The sequence below is a fragment of the Antennarius striatus genome, chromosome 14 (genome assembly GCF_040054535.1).
Source record: "Antennarius striatus isolate MH-2024 chromosome 14, ASM4005453v1, whole genome shotgun sequence".
In the NCBI taxonomy this organism is placed as follows: Eukaryota; Metazoa; Chordata; class Actinopteri; order Lophiiformes; family Antennariidae; genus Antennarius; species Antennarius striatus.
This window is the reverse complement of record NC_090789.1, coordinates 2099619-2118352: the sequence shown is the minus strand read 5'-3', so window position 1 is coordinate 2118352 and position 18734 is coordinate 2099619. Positions and strand designations below refer to the sequence as shown.

At 45.7% G+C, this 18734-nt stretch overlaps 1 protein-coding gene across 4 annotated transcripts; it reads right to left on the bottom strand.

The window, feature by feature from the left end:
* Window positions 1-1830: 1830 nt before the first annotated feature.
* Window positions 1831-17076, bottom strand: cgnb (cingulin b). 4 transcript variants are annotated; one of them, XM_068333779.1, is made up of 20 exons: window positions 16872-17076; window positions 12969-14048; window positions 12494-12582; window positions 12346-12415; window positions 9537-9631; window positions 9237-9369; window positions 8925-9137; window positions 8027-8175; window positions 7597-7623; window positions 7041-7152; window positions 6593-6877; window positions 5616-5873; window positions 5364-5534; window positions 5120-5281; window positions 4952-5041; window positions 4702-4785; window positions 4500-4618; window positions 3912-4020; window positions 3072-3235; window positions 1831-2853 (listed from the first exon to the last, which is right to left on the bottom strand). In XM_068333779.1, exons 2-20 carry the CDS (start codon window positions 14037-14039, stop codon window positions 2715-2717), a joined length of 3540 nt encoding a protein of 1179 aa, XP_068189880.1. In that variant the 5' UTR covers window positions 14040-14048; window positions 16872-17076; the 3' UTR covers window positions 1831-2714. The 4 variants fall into 4 exon arrangements, with proteins under 4 accessions (XP_068189880.1, XP_068189881.1, XP_068189882.1 ...); XM_068333781.1 differs by having other exon boundaries at window positions 2778-2918; XM_068333780.1 differs by lacking the exon at window positions 7597-7623.
* Window positions 17077-18734: the final 1658 nt, after the last annotated feature.

Here is an 18734-nt window from a genome sequence, read left to right as displayed (position 1 = left end):
AAAGCGTCAAAATTCCCTTTATGATAATTCAATAAGTGAGGATAAAGTTTTTCTATACATGGTAATCTCTACAGTGAGCACTAATCTAACAAGTATAAACTTCCTTTTGCATGTCAGATCAGTGGAATGGAATGACACGACGGTGACGTCACTGTGTTTTACAACCAGCTTGCGTGAACAATGCTGATGGAGCACGTTGTAAACATCTCACGGCTTTCTCACGCCTCATGGATTTATTTTCAAACTGGTAACGGCTGCAGAGTTACAGTACAAAACTAGCTCTAATTATACAAAATACTATGTGTGATGTTCAGATGTCAGGTTAATCCTGGGAGGACGGAGTTCAAGGTGAGCTGAGGATAAGGTGAGACGAGGTGGGGTTGTGATTACAGCCTGATGTCTGTGGTAATTACAGTTAAACCCACGGTGGATTGACTGAGTCTCAGCCAAAGGTTCAGGTTCATGCAGCTGCAACACGGCAGTGTGTGTGTTCTCATTTGGTGCGTTAGTGTGTCTGTACTTCAGAAGGGCTGCAGGCTGTGCTTCTTATAATGGTTTCATCCTGTGGTTAATTATCGTTTTTCTTGTGAAGGAGCCCGACCGGCACTAATGGATCCACAGATCCTCCTTTTAATGTAGGATTTTATTAATATTGTCATGTGAGGTTCTCTGTCTGCTGACCTCTGGAGGCTCCGGTGTCAGATCCTCTTTATTTACACACCCAGAGATTAAGAATCCTCTGAAAAAACAACAAAATGCAACACTAAACATACAGATTTAATTCTTATTCTTGCATTAAAACAAACTGTAAGACTTTAAGCTTCCAACACGACTCCTGCAGATGCATTTATTCCATTAAAGCTGGATTCCCCTGACATTAAACCATTATTGTGGCTGCTGGTCTGCAGGACGTCCGCCCGTCTCCATCTAACATCCATCTCTGTGAGGACTTGCCTCGGCGTCTTTGCCATTTTAAACTAGTTTCTGCGGTCGCGTTAATTACACACATCACTCCTGCTGTCGACCCGCCGCCTTTAGATTCCAACATGCAGGCGCAACGTTTGCACGTCTCCTTTTATTTCTACATAAATCAGATGCCGTCTGTGACATCCTGCAGCAGCTGGAAGCTCCGGGAAGGAGAAAAACATGAAAGGAAACCAAATATTCATTTTCTATGACATCAGTGGAATTAGATTTTCAATGAGCGCATAGAAAATTTATAATTATGGCAATTAATCTGAAGTCAAAGCTGTAGAATCTGTTAATATAAACACTCAGGGGGATATCTTGATCCTGTTCAGATTTAATAAAGTCTTCCCCACCCGGAAGCGGATTGGCCGCACCCATTTGGGCAAGATGGTTCATGTGGCGACTGTTCAGAGATGGTTTCAGTTAAAGCAAGATTTACACTTTCATTCTAATGTTTGTTCTCCTCTGTTGGTGCTTGAATAGCACCAAAAAGCATCTGCTTAAATGGACACAAGCTACAGTTTTGAGGATGTGTGTGTTAGGGTCAAAAGGTCAGTCAGTATTATTCACTTCGGTTCAGGTTGGGGAACGATTGTCAAAGTTTATCGTCAGAAGTCAAGCTTTAAATATCGGCTTGAATTGGTCGTATTTTTGCTGTTTATAATCTGTATTTAACTCACGCCCCTGTAAAAAAAAAAAAAATTAACATCATATGTCGGTGTTCCTCTTTTGAGCCAACGTGGAACATCTCATCATACATCAGTAAATGATGGTTAAAATACTTGAAAATATATGTCAAAATATAACCTGTAGATTTAGTAACTGAGAAAATTCGGGGAAAAAATACAGAACACTTTTTAATTTGACACACTCTCCAAATTTTACTGCAAATCCTTCAAAACTTTCAGGTAAACTTGCAAATCTCTGCACCAAAATGTCACATCAGATTAGAATCAGTGCTGGTAATTTTCCACGTATAAAATTTCAAAATGCCCCTTTATAAACGTAATAACACTATTAAACTGGCATCAGATCATCATCACCCTTCATGACGGCAGGTTTAATGAACAGAAGCGTGGGAAGCTTCCAGAGCTAATTATTGTTCATAAAGGAAATGCAGGAGATGCAAGCGAGGCAGAATTACAAGATAAATGAGCAAATAGCATTAGCATGCAGACGTAGCATAGGGGGAAGATAAATATGGATTCTTAAGGCACAGTGAAAAAACATGCAGACGACTCAAAAATAAACCAAACCCTAACAGAAACACGGAGGGGGATAAATCTGTGCTGTGTTTGATTGTCTTCAGTAACTGATATATTATATATTTATGTATATATACAGCAAATACAGTGTAAAGAAGGCTCATATTAAATGCCCTGTTGTCGTCACATTCAAAAGGTTAAAAAAAAATAAAAATCACTTTCAGAACATGAAGTAACTCTCATCATGAGCAGGAAACAGAAAGAGGTTCAGAACACAAAGGAAAAAATATGCAAATTGATTTCTTTTGGTTGAAAAAAGGTTTAGAAAGCAGTAGATTTGTAGTACATGAGGTCAAGCGTACTTTAATCTCTTCGACTCGAGAAAAAACACGGCAAAAACCTTCGACTGAAGGCTCCAAAAGTGAATCTAATCATCCCGACACTGTTGGGGCGACCCACTTCTAGTCCCCCACTTAGACTTTCACCGACGGGTCCGCACAAACAAAAACAACTTTTTATTTTAACGCTTTTCCTCCTCCTTCAGCAGCTGGTGGTGGACAGGTGGCCGTCGTTCAGGATGGAGGTGATGCTGTTGTCATAGAAACCGTCCTCGTCGTCCGAGCTCAAGGCGGACGAGCCCAGAGCGGCGCGATGATGATGCGTCTGCTGCGACTTCCTCCTGAAGAGCAAAGCACGCAAACAGACATGCAGTTTCACCAATCACTGCAAGCTATATAGCGCCATCTAGTGTAAGGAAGACACATGACATTTTAAATGCTTGAAAGTTTTTAAAAAAAACAAACTAAAAAATTCTAAGTTTTTGGAATTTTGATCAATTTAATTTTGAAAAAAACAAAAACACTCCAGATCGACATCATTTCCTGGGGCGGAGCTTACTTGACTTCGTTCTCCAGGGCGCTGACTTTGGCGTGCAGCGCCTCCTGGAGCTCCTGCTGCTCCTCCAGGTCGCGGAGGACTTTCCGGCGGACGCCCTCCAGGCGCTCCACCTCGCCCTCGCTCTCGTCCACCTGACGCTTCAAGGCCTTGACGCGGAGAGACAGCTGGGGGGTGGGGTGGGGGGGGAGAAAGAGAGGATGGAGGAGGTCAGGTGTCAAGGGGAGGAGCTAAGGCGGGAACAGGGCGGGGTCGGGAGCGGTTATGGAGCGTTCTGGTGCACACAGGTCGGGTCAGGAGCACAAATAAGATCAGTGGTTTGGAGCAGGAGGAGTTAAGTTCTGTTTGAACGGAACTAATAATTAAACAGCAGCAGGTCAAACAGGAACTGACCGTCTTAAGGTGGAATTAAAACAAGTTAGCTTCGCATAAAGGCAGCTGAAGCTCCCTTAGTCTTTCCATTTCCATTCTTAGTTTATTTTTAGTTCAGATTATTAAATCTATTTATGTCAAGGACTGCGAGCAAATACATTACCTGAAAGAAAAATAATTAAAAATGACATATGATGTGTTTTATAATGAGCTCTGGAGTCGTTCAGCCGCTCCTTCTGCTTCCAGCCTTCATCTTTATCATACAGCTCATCTTTAATTAATTCATTATTAAATATTCTTTTAGCTATTTGTTTAAACTGGAGTTATGTCTTCTTCCTCTTTGGTTGCTGATATAAACTCCCCAGTTTCGATGACGCCCAGTTCAGACGTGAAAGATGTTTGTGATCCGTCGGGTGCAGCTCGACCTTTAGATTATTATTTAGACAGGGTTAAAAAGATCTTCCTGTTTACCTGATCCCTCTGCTCAATATGCTGGTTCCTCTCCTGGTCCAACGTGGCGTTCACTTCCTTTAGCTTTCGCTCCATTCGCCTCTGAGAAGCCTGGATGCTGCTTTTCTCTCTGGAGGCGTTCAGAAACGGAATCATTTTATCATTATCATTTTAACATTATAATTAAAACATAGATTTTTCGGTTGCATGGGAATAAAAAGTGCTGTTGATGCGCCTTCGTTGTGATGGATAATATTAAGTGACTAATGACAGATGATCCTCCAAATTAAAATAAAATAAAATAAAAATAAAATATAAAATATAAAACCAAATAATATAATATTAAGAAGAAAAATGTAAAAAAATAAAATAAAATAAAAATATATTTAAAAAAACCAAAATAAAATGAAGAAATATAAAAAACAAAAATACAATAAAATAAACCAAAAACAAAATAAAACAATTATTAAACAAAAACATAATAAAATAAAACAATTAAATTATTAAATAAACAAAATAAAATAAAACTAAAATGAAACAAATGTAAAATAAAAACAATAAAAATGAACAAAGTATTAAAATAAATCAGCTACTTCTGTCGTATTGTACCTTTCTTCGCTGCGTAATCTCTCCTCCAGCTCTTGGATCCGGTTCTCCAGCAGGGTGAGTGTCGGGGACGGTCGGGTGGGCCCCTCCATGTCGGCCAAGCGGGACCTCAGCTCCTTCAGCTGGGACCATAGAGGGGGGGGTGGAGTGAGTAACGCCCTGACCTTCCACAGCAGCTGTTATTACTGTTAACACATGAGGGTACCTGTCGCTCCAGGGCGCTCTTGTCCATCTCCAGGTCGTGTCTGGTCGACCGTTCCTGCATCAGCTCTGACCTGAGCTGGTCCACCTGAGAGAGGAAGACCATGCATGATGAAGATGAAGTCAAACTGTCATCAGGCAGGAAAATTTCCAGCTCATTTTGAATACGCATGCAAATGATTTCATTTAATTGTAATTTTTAAATTAAATTAAATTAAATTATTTGCATGCATATTCAGATCCCGACGCGTCACCTGATCTCGGGTCCGGGTGACGCGGTCGTTCAGGAGCTCCACGCTGCTCCTCTCCTCGTCCAGCTCGATCTCCATCGTCTTGATTTTATCCTTTGAGGAGATGAAAATGAACATCTCCCGAACGGCGTTTCCACCCAGTTTGGTGACCTTTGACCCTGTGCGCCTCACCTCCAGACCTCTGATCTCCCGGGTGCGGTCGGTGTGGGTGCTCTTCTCCGTTTCCATCTCGCTCTCCAGGTGTCGGAAGCGGTTGTTGATCAGGTCTCTCTCCAGCTGGGCGCTGTCTCGCTCCTCGCTGCACAGCAGGAGGTCCTTCTTCAGCCGGGACACCTGGAGGCCAGAGCCGAACGCAGCCAATCAGAGAGAGCCTATTATATGTAAATGACTTTAAGGACCGCAGATGGCTCCCCACCTCGTCCTGCTGGACCTTCAGGTGGCTCTGGGCCCTCTGCAGCTCCGCCTGCCGGTCCTTGTTGCTCCTCTGGGCCTCCAGCAGCTCCTTCCTGGAGCGCTCCCTGTAGTCGTCCAGCTGCGCCTGCAGGTTGGCCACCGACTGACGGGAGTCTCCCATCATCACCTCCATCTGACGGCGACAGAAGATGGAGGTGAAGCACCTCCACGCATCCGTAACACCCCCCCCCCATGTCGCTCCAGCCCCACGCACCTCCTTGGTGATCTTCTCCAGGGCTCGATCCAGCAGCCTCTTCTGCTCCTCCAGGTCGCTCTTGCCCCTCCTCAGCGCCTCCCTCTCCTGGTCTCTCTCCTCCAGCCTCCGGGTCAGCTCGTCCCTCTCTTTGCTCAGGCGGGTCGCCCCCCGCTTGGCCTCCTCCAGCTGAGACTTCAGGGAGCGGTTCTCGTTCTCCAGAGCCTCCACCTCCTCCTCGGCGTCCGACGTCAGCGCCGAGCTGGAATGAAGCTTCGTCTGGAGGACGAAGGACAAGATTTACGACCCCCAAAAAATATTTTTCCATTTTTTTCTATTCAAGCAAACCTTGGTTTTCGAACGCTTTAGACATCGAACAAATTGGAATTCGACCAAAAAATTCGGAATTTTTTTTTGTCTTGGAAGTCGAATAAAATTTGGAAGTCAAACGCCTTTTTCTCGCCGCCATGCTCGATAAAAGGCGAGAAAAGTCGAGAGGAAACGTGACGGTAATGTGCTTTTTATTTTACTTTACTCTATTCCATAATTTTTCACTTAATTTGCGTTCCATTGCCTACGGTACTAGTTACGAGTTATGGATTATGGAATTCGAACAAATCGCTGTTGGAACAGCCTTCAGGAACAACTTGTGGTCGGAAACCCAGGTTTTCGTGTATAAGGCGCACTGGATTAGAAGACGCACTTTTGGTTTTTGAGAAAACGAAAGGTTTTTAGGTGCGCTTTATAGTGCTGAAAATACTGTATTCAATTATTTGCCTGTGTCTTTTATGGTCTGTTTTAGTCCACGCCGAGCAGAATGTGCGTCTTTATTTAAAACGCGTCTAGGAGGGATTATTTCTCAGCTAATGTTTCAGATTTACTTTGGATCTAATTCACTATCTGCTGGTTATAAATAGCGTCCTGCGTGGGAGGCCGTTTGCTTTCATCGTTGCCGTCTGGATTATTTTGCGCGCGTCTCTTCTGTTTGTGCGCCGTACCATGCGGGCGATCCTCTCTCTGAGGCGAGCGTTGGCCTCCTGCAGCTCCATGGCGGCGCCGTGGTCGACCACGGTCGTCCCCGACGACCCAACCTTCTCCAGCTCCGCCTTCTCTTTCCTGAACTGCTCCTTCAAACGGCCGATCTCGGCGAGGAGCTCGCCCTCTTTCTCCTCGCCGGCCTCCTTCAGGGCTCGAAACGCCTCCTTCTTCATGTCCAACTCCCTCTTTCGCTCGTCGACATCGGCTCGAGCCCGCTGCAGATCGTCACGGCAACGCCGGAGCTCCTTGAGATGAGCAATCAGAGATGTTTATGAAAAGAAAGGATGAACCAGGATGCGTAGCAACCATAAAAAAAAAACGAAGGAAAACAAGTGTTTTTCCTGAGAAAGGCAGAAAAACAGCGCCGATAAGTCTAATCTGTCTGCCCCCGAGGCCGATTTGATTTACCTCTGCTGAAGAATCAGACACAGGAAATTGTTTCTTCGCGGCGAGCAGCAATTCCCGATGATCCTCCAGCTTGTTTTGGAAATCTTCTTTCTCCAAACGGCATCTGAGCAGCCTGGAGATTAAAAAAAAAAAAAGGAAGTTTGAGGAAGGTGCAGCAAAAACGGGCGCTTTGTTAGGAATAAACGCACCGCAAGCCGTAAGCACACAAAACAGAGACAGAAAAAAAAAAAAAGTGAGAGCAAATCAGCCAAACAATTCAACAATTTAAATTTAGACGTTTTGTTTATTCAGCGTCAAGGAAATCAGGAAACGTGTTAGTGAGAGCTAAAAAACATCCAAACAAAAAGAAAAAGAAAACCATGCTTGATTAATGCACCAATCGATCATATCGACATCTTGACTGGTGATTTACTCGTGTTGTCGATGGGAGTTTCCAAATCTGATGGATGTCATCAGATTCCAAATCCACAGGATTTCAGATTTCTGAATGGGGGGGGGGGGTTGTTTGATTGGAAAAACTAGATCTACGTAAACCAAAAGACGTAAACTTCCTCACGTTTGTCTGCTGACGCCTTTCCTGCTCCTGCAAAGAGTGCATGAGTTAAAAATAATTGTGCATAACTGGAAACGAAGAGCTCGGCAACGTCTTTGAATAAATTGCGTGTGTGTGTGTGTGTGTGTGTGTGTGTGTGTGTGTGTGCGGTTGAAAACAATAGAAGGTAGGTGTGAATATAAGCCTGTTTCCAGTCTGCGGATCTAATCTAATGCTACGGCTTTGGTAATCCCTTTCATTCCAGGGCGAGAGATTAGAAATATAATCTCATCCACACATTCAGGATCTTTTTTTGGGTTTATAGTGTTTTAAATGCTGTAAAAATGTTCGGTAAATGTCTAAGCTGACTTTTTTTTTATAGCTTGTTTTTTGGGGGGAATTTTTGTGATCTTTTTCTAACACATTATATAAGATTTAAGCGACGGACACTGACTCCTGTGTGGTTTTGTGCAGCTCCTGTTTGGTGTTTTCCAGCTGCATCCTCCACTGCTCCCCTTCATCTCTGCAGCTCTCCAGCTCTTCCTCCAGGGTGAAGATGGAGGAGTTCACTCGCTCCCTCTCCTCCTCGATCCGGTCCTGAGACTGGAACAAAAAAAACAACAGAAATATAAGTTTCTTTTAAGCTCTGTGTCTCTTCCGGCGCAGTAAAACATAAAACAGAGATGCTGTTTCTTTTTTTTTTTTTGTTACGCCTTCATCAGCGACCTCTTCAACAACTTTAACCAAAAAAAAAACAAAAAAAAATCTACATAAATAACAAAACCGGAAAAAACATCAGATGAGACCGAAAACTTTAATCCTCCTCATGCCAAATTAAAAAATAAATAAATCATCAAACAGCGGCTGCCAAACTGTCTGCTTATTCCACGCTCTCAGGCTGCCGTTTCTAAAAAAAAAAAAAAAAAAATCAAAATGACTTTTTTCTGTACGTTTATACTTCAAATTTCCTGCGTGGCAGCAACACAAAAAAATAAAATAAAATCCACCGACAGGAAACAGAAAGTGGGAAAGTTTTGGAACTTCTCAGGCTAGGCCTGACCCCGTGACCCCGATGCATGACACGGAACGCCGAGACAACGCCTGGATTGGATTCTGCATCAAAGTATAATTTAATATCTACTTAATAATGCATGCAGGACTGTCAGATCAAACTCTGACTGTTCCACACCGGCTCTGATTCTGTGGAAACAAACCAACCCCTCCCTCAGACGTTAAAGGGAGGAAAATCCTGCAAGGAGAAATAAAGCACTATTTATGGGTCTCCGCTTGTTCTTTGTTGGCTTTATTGAGCCGTTGGTGTCGCTTCTCCTCTGGTTCAAAGCGCCCCCCACCTGTGTGACCTGCTCCACCGTCCTCCTCAGGCTCTCCATGTCCTGGCCGTACTGCTCCCTCAGGTCCTCCATCTCCCTGTCGTGACACTCCACCTCCTCCTTGAGCGCCCCCTTCAGGGCGGTCAGCTCCCGCTCCCGCTGGTGGAGGATCTCCTCCTGGCGCTGACGCAGCATGACGGCCTCGGCCAGGTCGGCCCGCAGCGCCATCACGTCCTGGAGGAGAGAGAGAGAGACGGGATGATCAGACAGACAGGAGGATGGTGTGTGTGTGTGTGTGTGTGTGTGTGTGTGTGTGTGTGTGTGTGTGTGTACCATCTGCGTTGAATCGGGGTGACTTGAGATTTCGGAGACCCTCCTCAGCTCCTCCTGAAGCTCGGCCAGCTGATCCTCCTGCAGGCGCAGGCGCGACTCGGCCACCTCTCTGGACATACGCTCCATGGCCAACCTGCACACACACACACACACACACACACACACACACACACACACACACACACACACACACACACACACACACACACACACAAGCTCATCGGTTGCTAAGTGCACACATACTGTTGATTTAACACCACACACACACACACACACACACACACACAGAAACCTCCTTACTCATCATGGGCCTCCTGCAGGTCTCTCCTGCAGCGACTGAGCTGCTCCTGACGCTCCTCCACGTTCACCTGTTTGATTTCTGCACCAGATCCTCCCTTTTTTTGCAAAAACACACACACACACACACACACACACACACACACACACACACACACACACACACACACACATATATATATATCGAAAAACATATGAGAGTTCCAGAGAGAAATAGCATCCTAAGAAAGCTCAAAAACACGAAAAGGAGGGCTGGAAACTCCACATCAGCGTCTAACAGCCGACGTTGCAGAAAAACCTAATGGGCTCCGTATCAATGAAAACTTTCCAAAAAACCTTCCTCGCCCTACTTTCTGACACATTTTGGTGAAAAGGCCCTGCCGGTGCGCTCAGACGCCCTCAAAGAAACGACAGCCTCACCGATTTAACAGCTCTTCCTGACAGGCTGCAGGGGGGGTGGTGGGTGGTGGGATTGGGGAGGAGGGGGTCGCCCACACAGATCCTAACTTTACAAAGCTTCCTCTCCACAAAAAAAAAAAAAAAAAATTCATATAAGCGCAGCGTCTGCCCATGAAACCTCTCTTATCTTCCTACACACTCATTACAGGGATGCACACGCAGAAGCCGAGGAGAGACAAAGCGAGGTTCACGCTCCTCTCCTCTTCTCCTGGGGGGGGGCTGCTAGTTATCACTGATGGATTATGAAGTGTGTTTTTGCACAGATTTGTTTCATACCCCCCCCCCCCCTGTAGGTCAGTTTGTAGATAAAACTCTCCAGAGATAATTAAATGAAGATAACATAAAAACATGTATGAGCGCCTCGAACGCCTTGCATCAGCTGGATCCTTGTGTGTATTCATCAGCCGGCATGAAAAGAGAATCTCCTGCCCCCCCCCCCCCCCCTTTTTTTTGCATGCATTAGCAGGCTTTTTGCATAAACACTGGATGGTGTGGTGGTAAAAAAAGGCAAAGGAGATTCAATTAAAAGCTTGTCTTTAACAATGGCTGACTTGACCTGAATGCAGGTGAGAGGAGAAGCCGTCGTCTCAGAGGAGGTAGCCTCAAACAACCTCCTGGAAGATGGAATCATAGGAGGAAGAAGGAGTTACGGCTTTAAGCTTTAATTATCTGTTCGAACGCTGTGAGAAATGTGATTCTCCCCCCCCCCCCCCCCCAATCACTCTGACGTGACTGGAGGCTCCCACTGCAAGTTAGGAGCCTCAAACGCTCAAACTGGGAAGGGGGGGTCAGTCAGAGGTGCAAAGCGGAGACGCTGGATCAGAATTGTGTTAAAATTGTGAACTTCCAGTGAATCAGAGTGAGATTTAATCTCGATGTTGGGATCGATTTCCTTTCTTGTGGATAATCACACACACACACACACACACACACACACACACACACACACACACACACACACACACACACACACACACACACTTATGTAACCTAACCCAACACAACAGGAGTAACCAGGAGAACAAACAGGTTGTCGGTGCATTAACTCCATCGCTGTCCCAGCGGCACCCATTAATGCCACATTAAACCGGTCACAACACCCCCCGAGCGCCTTGAGGGTAGCCTCGAACGCTTAGCGACGCCACGGGGATCTGATCTGATTCACGTTAGGCAGATGAGAACCTTCAGTAACACATAAAACTACCTCAAAAGGACCCCTGGATGAGCCGTTCGTGTACAACACACTCCTCCGATGCCTCTCTGATCTCACGTTCACACACACACACACACACACACACACACAGACACACACAACGCTGATGTTTTAGTTTACAGGCAGAGCAATCAGAGAGCAAACAGCAAAAGAGCAGCTTCATCCTGCAGCTGCTGGGTGTTTGAGCGTCGCTTCTGAGGAGATGAGAGCGAAATGAGAGGCTCAAGTGGACGTCATGGTTACGTCCTAACAAAAAAATATCCTCAGAGAAAGATCTGTCCACACACACACACACACACACACACACACACACACACACACACACACACACACACACACACACACACACACACACACACACACTCAGCTGGTGCAAGGTTCCAGTCCAACTCAATTATTGATGTCTGCCTCCTCGACACACACTGAGGCCTCAACCATTTCCTCTGCAGGTGCGTCGTTGCCAAGAGACGAATCGGGCGAATGATTCACAGGCAGCTGTGGCCACAGGGATCACACACACACACACACACACAAACACATGAGTGTGTGTGTCATACAAGGAGCCTCCGACACCGAGGGATGGATGGATAGATATGCAGATTTATGCAAAATAGTGCAAATATAAAGAAGGAACGCGTGCTCGAGTTCATTAAGGCCATCTGTTTTAATGAGGTGTCACAGGACGGCCAAACGAGCACAGATAACATCAAACCTGACAAAGCAGCGCTCAGCATGTGTGATGATTTTTTTTTTTTTGGAGCGCTCTGAGCGGAACTTAAGAGACAGAAGGAATAAAATAGAAAAGTTTGAATCCTGAGAAATAAGAAGAAGCCAGAAATGCTTTATCTCCAAGATGAGAAAAACTATTTTCCGCTCATCATTTGTTAGACCGACAAGAAGCTAATTGGAAAAAAAAAAAAAAAGACTCTGGATGGATTCAAACATATTAAATCTGCAGCTAACCGTGTTGTTAATAAATGATGTGTGGAGGTTTGCAAAGGTTAAACGTTAGCAGCATTTAGATCCTCTAAACCTTCTCATTGGATACAGACAGTAGCAGCTTTTACGGTTAAAAATCCACGAAGCCCAAACCTCCCATCTGTGGTTCAAAACGAGTAATAAAAAAATCAGGCGTCAAACCTTCAAACCGGTCGTTTTCTCGCGGATCGGGTTGGTTTTTCTTTTCAGGGATGCGTCTTGGTCGCCGATGCTGATGGAGGAACGAGGATTAAATCAGATTTGATGCGTATTGATTTACTTTTATCAATGATTCTGGGAACGTATTTACTTTTCTTTTTGGACGCTGAAAGCGTTTTTTTTGAGCTGGACCTCCTCCCCGTTGACGACGCCGGCGTTTTGAGTCCTCGGACGAATTTCCTGCAGATAGACAATAAATAATAAATAATAAATAAATAACTCCTGAACGGCTGTCCTCAAAGGGCCAGATGTAACTTAAAAATGTAACTAAATGTAACTTAAAAATGTAACTAAATGTAACTTAAAAATGTAACTAAATGTAACTTAAATATGTAACAAAATGTAACTTAAAAATGTAACTAAATGTAACTTAAAAATGTAACTAAATGTAACTTAAAAATGTAACTAAATGTAACTTCATGTAATCTCAGTCACAAATATTACAGTTACACAGAAAAAATATGTTTCTATTTATTTTTAGACCTCTTCTGCTCTCGGGGGCCACATGACATGTTATGGAGGGCCACATTCGGCCCCCGGGGGCATCAGTTTGACATGTGACTTACCGGCTTCTTTGGCACCGCCTCCCTCACGAACCTCCCGTTGACCTGAGGGCCCGGTTTCGGGGCCTCGGGCGGGGCCCATTTGGACACGGGGGTCCTTCCCAGGCTGCTGCTGGCTGAGACGGATGACGTCATCGACCTGGGGGGCGTGGCCAGAGGGGCGGCGTACGGGTTCGGGGTGGGGGAGGAGCCTTGGGAGGAGGTGGGGGGGGACATCTCCGGCTGGGGGTCCTTCCTGGCGTCCAGACTTCTGGAGCGTTTCCGCTCCTCCAACCCGAGCTGCTGCCGGGCCCCGGGGCGGCCCCTGGCCTGGGGGGCCCTCGGTGTCGCGTTGTTGAACTTACTGATGAGCTTGTTGATGGGGGCCAGGGAGTCTGTGTCCACCGCTGGGAGGGGGGGCTCCTGGTTTGCTGTTTTTGGAGGTTCTGGCTTCGTGGGGGGTTTTTTGACTTGCGTTTTCTCGGCGCGCCGCCCCAGAGAACCGACCAAACCGGGGGGGTTCTGCTTACCCCCTCCCATTCCGACGCCGTTCACTTTAACCGGCTTCAGCCCCGCTTCATTATACTCCTCCTCTTCCTCTCCCCCCCCCGCCGCTCTGTCCTGGAGGTCGTCTCTGACCTCCTCTGACTCCACCCCTTGCGTTCCCGCCTGACCATCCCCGGGGGGTCGTCTGAGGGGGCTCCCGAAGATCTCCCCATCCTCGTCCTCCGCAGCCGACACGGGGGAGCGCGCCACGTTCGCAGAAGGGCCGTAAGGGTTCACGACCTCTGCCGGCTCCCTGCCCCCCCTGAGGAGGCTATTGGAGGGCGAGGGCGGGCCCGAGGTGGGGGCCGGGGTGTTCAACTGGACCCCGTAGGAGTCGCCCTTCTCGCCATCCTTCAGGACCACGTAGGGCTGCCCGGAGATGCCCTGAACCCGGACGGCTACCCCGTATTTATTAGATGGGGGTGTGGCGTTGGTGTTCCCCCTGGATTTATCCGGATAAGCCCCCCCAGTGTCGTGGAGGTCTTTGATGAAGCGGATCTGGACGCCGTGATCCACGTGAGACTTCCTGTCGGAGGAGACGGCGCTCATGTTGACTTCCTGGAAGCAGAAAGTTGAGGAAAAACTGAGAAACTAAACCGACAGGGAAAAATTCCCACGTTTTCCGGGGCTCAGTGAACGCATCAGATTCCTCCTGCTCGACAGGTTTCAGACACAAAGGATCGTATTCACGTCAAACACGCCGCTGGAGCGCCGTGAACCTCTCAGAGCAGGTCGAGGCCGAGTGGGTGTGTTAGACACACACACACACACACACACACACACACACACACACACACACACACACAGAGTGTGCATCCTCTAAGCAAGTCATGCACTGTTGCTTTCATTTAAACGTTATTAAAAACGAAAGCTCATTTCCTGACTTCATATCGTGTTCCTTCTGCATCTTTAGAGGAATATCTAAGCGATATCAGGTCCTATCAAAATAAAATTCACTTGGAGACGTCTTTTTTTTTTTTGAGCCGGACCAGAACTGGGATTAAAAATCAGGGCATGTTGTCCTCTTGTTTCTTACACATGGAAGTGTAATATGACATCTCTGGAGCGCCTCTCTCATTAAAAACACCATCTTCATCTGTGCTTTTATTTTCCACATTGATCCCTCTCAGAATAACTCTCATGATTGGTCTTTTAAAATGTCACAAAGCAGAAAAATAATAATAATATAATTTTTCTAATGGAGGTGAAGAAAACCTCCAAACCCCAGACGCCGTGATGCTTTCATTTGAACAAACGCTCACAGATGTCCACCTGATGTGAATCCACTGGGGGACAGGGAACACTCCTCCTATTGTGCCGGCTCCGTGGAGCATTAAAAACCGGGGGCTATGTGAGGAATGGACCCCTCTGTCTCTCTCTCTTTCTAATTCCCGGGGGGTCTCCCCAGTCACCAGACTTCAGAGCGGAGTCAGTCAGGCGTACACTGTCTACTTTGAACACACACACACACACACACACACACACACACACACACACACACACACAGAATGAGGAAACCTGCTCTCCATCTGGACACAGGTGCTCCAGGTACCATCAGTGCTCATTACACCGGCTGCCGTGACGACGGCCTCCAGGCCTCCACAGGCCGGCAGCTCAGATCGACCAATCAAAAGTCGGTCTTTGTCTTGACTAAAACGCATTCTTGGGATGCCGGGAGTTCTCTTCACACGCGGCGCCGCGCGTGCTTTGCATTTATATTCCAACAGATTAAGAGGTAACAAGAAGTAGGGCAACTGTAACGCCAACAGGAGCAAAAGTGTCCAGCAGGCAGGAAATAAAAAGTGAGGGGAACTCATTAAAAACAACACCAAAAATACAAAAAAAACAAACCCAAATTAATTCCCTTTAGTCCAAACACTAAACCAGACAACTGGGTTTTGTTTGTTGGACGCCGGGCATCAAAAGACTTCTGGTAGTTTATAGGAAGAAGAAAAGGAGGATGCATCTCATATTTTAAGGATGCTCCATCTCCACTCGACCATCTTTGGTGGGTTTGGGTTTTTTTTGGAGCTTCCTGGTGTGCAGATGAATAAATAAACAGTTATTTATTTATTGCAGACATCCAGCAGCTGAAATACTCCTCTCTTTTTTGTGTGTGTGTGTGTGTGTTTTGTTACAAGGAATGACTGAGTCAACAGAAGCAGGAATGTCACCAAACGGGCCCGTCTGCCATCGCGCTTCCCTGCAACCGAACCCGCTTGTCCCTTTTTTTCTCCTGCTTCCACAAGATCCAACACACACACACACACACACACACACACACACACACACACACACACACACACACACACACACACACACACACACACACACTTTCTCTGGCCTCTCTGTTTATTTCCAACCTTCCTTTAAATATTCACGTGATTTTAGTGAAACAAAAGAAGGACGTAACGCGATCCAAGGCTCACATCAGGAGTGTGTGTACAACTAAAACTAGTTTGGTTTTTGTTTTCATGAGCCTGGAGTTAATAATTTACATGAACCTGAACGCATCATCAAATATTACAACACGATAAATTCCAAGGGGGGTGGGGGTAATTCTCTAGTTACATGTTGTTTGGGTAAACAGAGAATATTCTACCACACAATAATATTTTACCTTTACACTACTGAGAGGAGTTATTGTGGAGGAGGTGTGTGTGTGTGTGTGTGTGTGTGTGTGTGTGTGTGTGTGTGTGTGTGTGTGTGTGTGTGTTGTGTCAACTAGAAACACCGTGGTAACACAACTCCCTCCTCGTGGGGGGGGGGGCACAAAACGGCCCCAAGCTCTCGTATCAGGTCGGAGGCTTTTATCTGGAGCAGCTTATTATGAATGAACCAGAAAACACACACACACACACACACACACACACACACACACACACACACACACACACACACACACACACACACACAACCTTGTTATCATCTGCAAAACTAGGATGTTGTCAAGGAAACGCCACTCGCGTCAGGATTAAAAACTAAATTAAATAGTTCCCCTCCAGTGGAAGGATCCTTCCGCGCACCTGTGCGCTCCTGGAGTCATTACGTCACACACACACCTGTCCGGTCAGTCGGTTTCGGTGCGCGCGCGCGTCGATACCGCGACCGGTTTTGTTTACTTTAGCCCGCGAGCCCCACGAGCCCGAAGCGTCAAAGGTAAACAAGCGACGCACCTGTCGTCCCGTCACATCCGATCTGGAGCCTTAATCCGCCGGAATAAACCTCACATCCTCTTTACGCACCGCCGTCACATCCAATTATCAGAGAACGCGCGGAATAAAACGTGTTAATCCCGGGGAAAAAACCCGGGAAATTCCGGTAAAAACCACAGGTGTTCACGACAGGTGCTTAGAGCCGCGGGTATCAAACGGGACTTACGGTAGGAGTTCGACTTTGTCCGCAAAAAACCAGTCCGAACTGGCGCTCCTGGTTCTGCCGCACCTGTCCGGATTAACCAAACGCTCCTCCTTCCTTAATCTGGGATCATCCGTGGGTTTGTGGCGCGGTGGAGATGTTACTCCATGAATTGAGGACATCGGGGAATTTTTTCCCCCCCTCCTCAACGCTCGACCAGAGCAACCTGTTGCCAGCACGGAGTAGGCGTCGACCCCGCCTCCGGATGAATCCCATTGGTTGGAGGATCAGAGAGGGGCGGGGTCTAACGCGGAATCAGTTTCATCTAATTTCACACCGGTTTATCGGATGGCGTGTGTGCGTGTTTGACCCAGTTCCACCACGGTGGTGTGGGAAATAACTCCCAATCGATTAGAAAATGTTTGCACGGAAGTTTTGGAAAATAAATGTTTCCAATACTAATAAATAATGACATACATTTAATTAATTATAATCCTGTCTAATTATCCCAGAGGGCTTTCTGGACACCAACACCAACACTTATAAATATTTGTGTATTCAGAGAATGTCATGTTAATTATATGAGGAGAATATTGACTGTGGTTTACTGGAACAGACCCGACTGGTTGGACTTCAGGCCACAAACTGCTCTTGAATAAAAGTAGAACCAGATCATGCAAAACAGGTTTAGGATATATCGCCCCAAACCATCTGTAAATCATGTCATCTGTACATCCCAGAATAATGGTTTAAAACACACCTGTTAGCCTCACATGTTAATGGGAATGCTTTTGTTTCCATCATGAATATCTCAATAACCTCCCAGTAGTTTACTGGATTTCCAGGAACAGCTGAGGAGTCCAGAGGAATTGATTTAAATTTATTTTTTTATACTAAAATACAGTAAATGTATTCTACTGTAGCTCTGCGTATTAAAACAAATAAATTACATTACGTTTCATTTGGGGTTTTTTGACCCCCTTTTTAATACAACAATTAGCAAACAATTTTTTCTTAAAAATGTGAATAAAAACAAACATGAGCAAGTACAAAAAAAAAAAAAACAACTCCAAAAACATCTTTACTTCAGAGTTCAGTACCTTTCCCCCTTCCCCACCTCGGTGAGACTCGACGCTTCCTCCTGGTTCCACCAGGCGGCGCCAGAGCAGAGCAAAGAGCACAGCACGATACCAGTACAAAGCTGAGAGCAAAAGAAAGGCAACTCGGACATTGAATAAAAGCAACAAAAAAAAAAAAACTAGGATAGAGAGGGAAGAATAGTTATTAACACCATATACCGAGACAGAAATTTGAAAATGGGTATTTTGCACTCTTAAGTTATTTGGTCTACTTCCAAGGCCTCTGGCAGCAACAGAGGCCAGAATAAAAAAAACATTAACAGATCAGTTACTGCACTGTTTCACATGCAACCCCCTTCCCCGTTTGTAAAAAGGACTATGCACATCTGATATATGATGCCACTAATCGCTATGCCAACACCATCCAAAAAGCACTGATTTCACTATTCATGTGTACTGCAGGAGATTTTTTTTTTAAAAAAAGAGGAAACAGTTGATCAAATGTATTTAAAAAAACCCAAAACATCACACTGTAATACAACCGAGACACGAGTTCAACCCAGTATTTGTTCGATGATGGATTCTGGCAACTGATGGGCGTTTCCAGGCAAATGTTTTATCCTAATATTTATATACAACTTTTTAAAATTTTTTATTTATTTGGTGGTAGAATCTTCTCCGTGAGGCGCGAACAAAAGCTTCGACGAGGCTCTTTTGAAAACTTCGGGAAAACAAATGAAATAAAAAATGCATAACGGTGAAAAAAACGCAGGTGTATAAATGAGTTTAACAAATCTGAGGTTAAAAC

Excerpts from the sequence above, each read along its gene's own strand:
- cgnb (XM_068333779.1), bottom strand. The coding sequence starts at position 14,039 with ATGAGCGCCGTCTCCTCCGACAGGAAGTCTCACGTGGATCACGGCGTC. Across the intron at positions 6,878-7,040 it reads TGTCTGATTCTTCAGCAGAG|GAGCTCCGGCGTTGCCGTGA; the intron begins GTAAATCAAATC and ends GCTCATCTCAAG. Across the intron at positions 5,282-5,363 it reads TGAAGGTCCAGCAGGACGAG|GTGTCCCGGCTGAAGAAGGA; the intron begins GTGGGGAGCCAT and ends TCTGGCCTCCAG.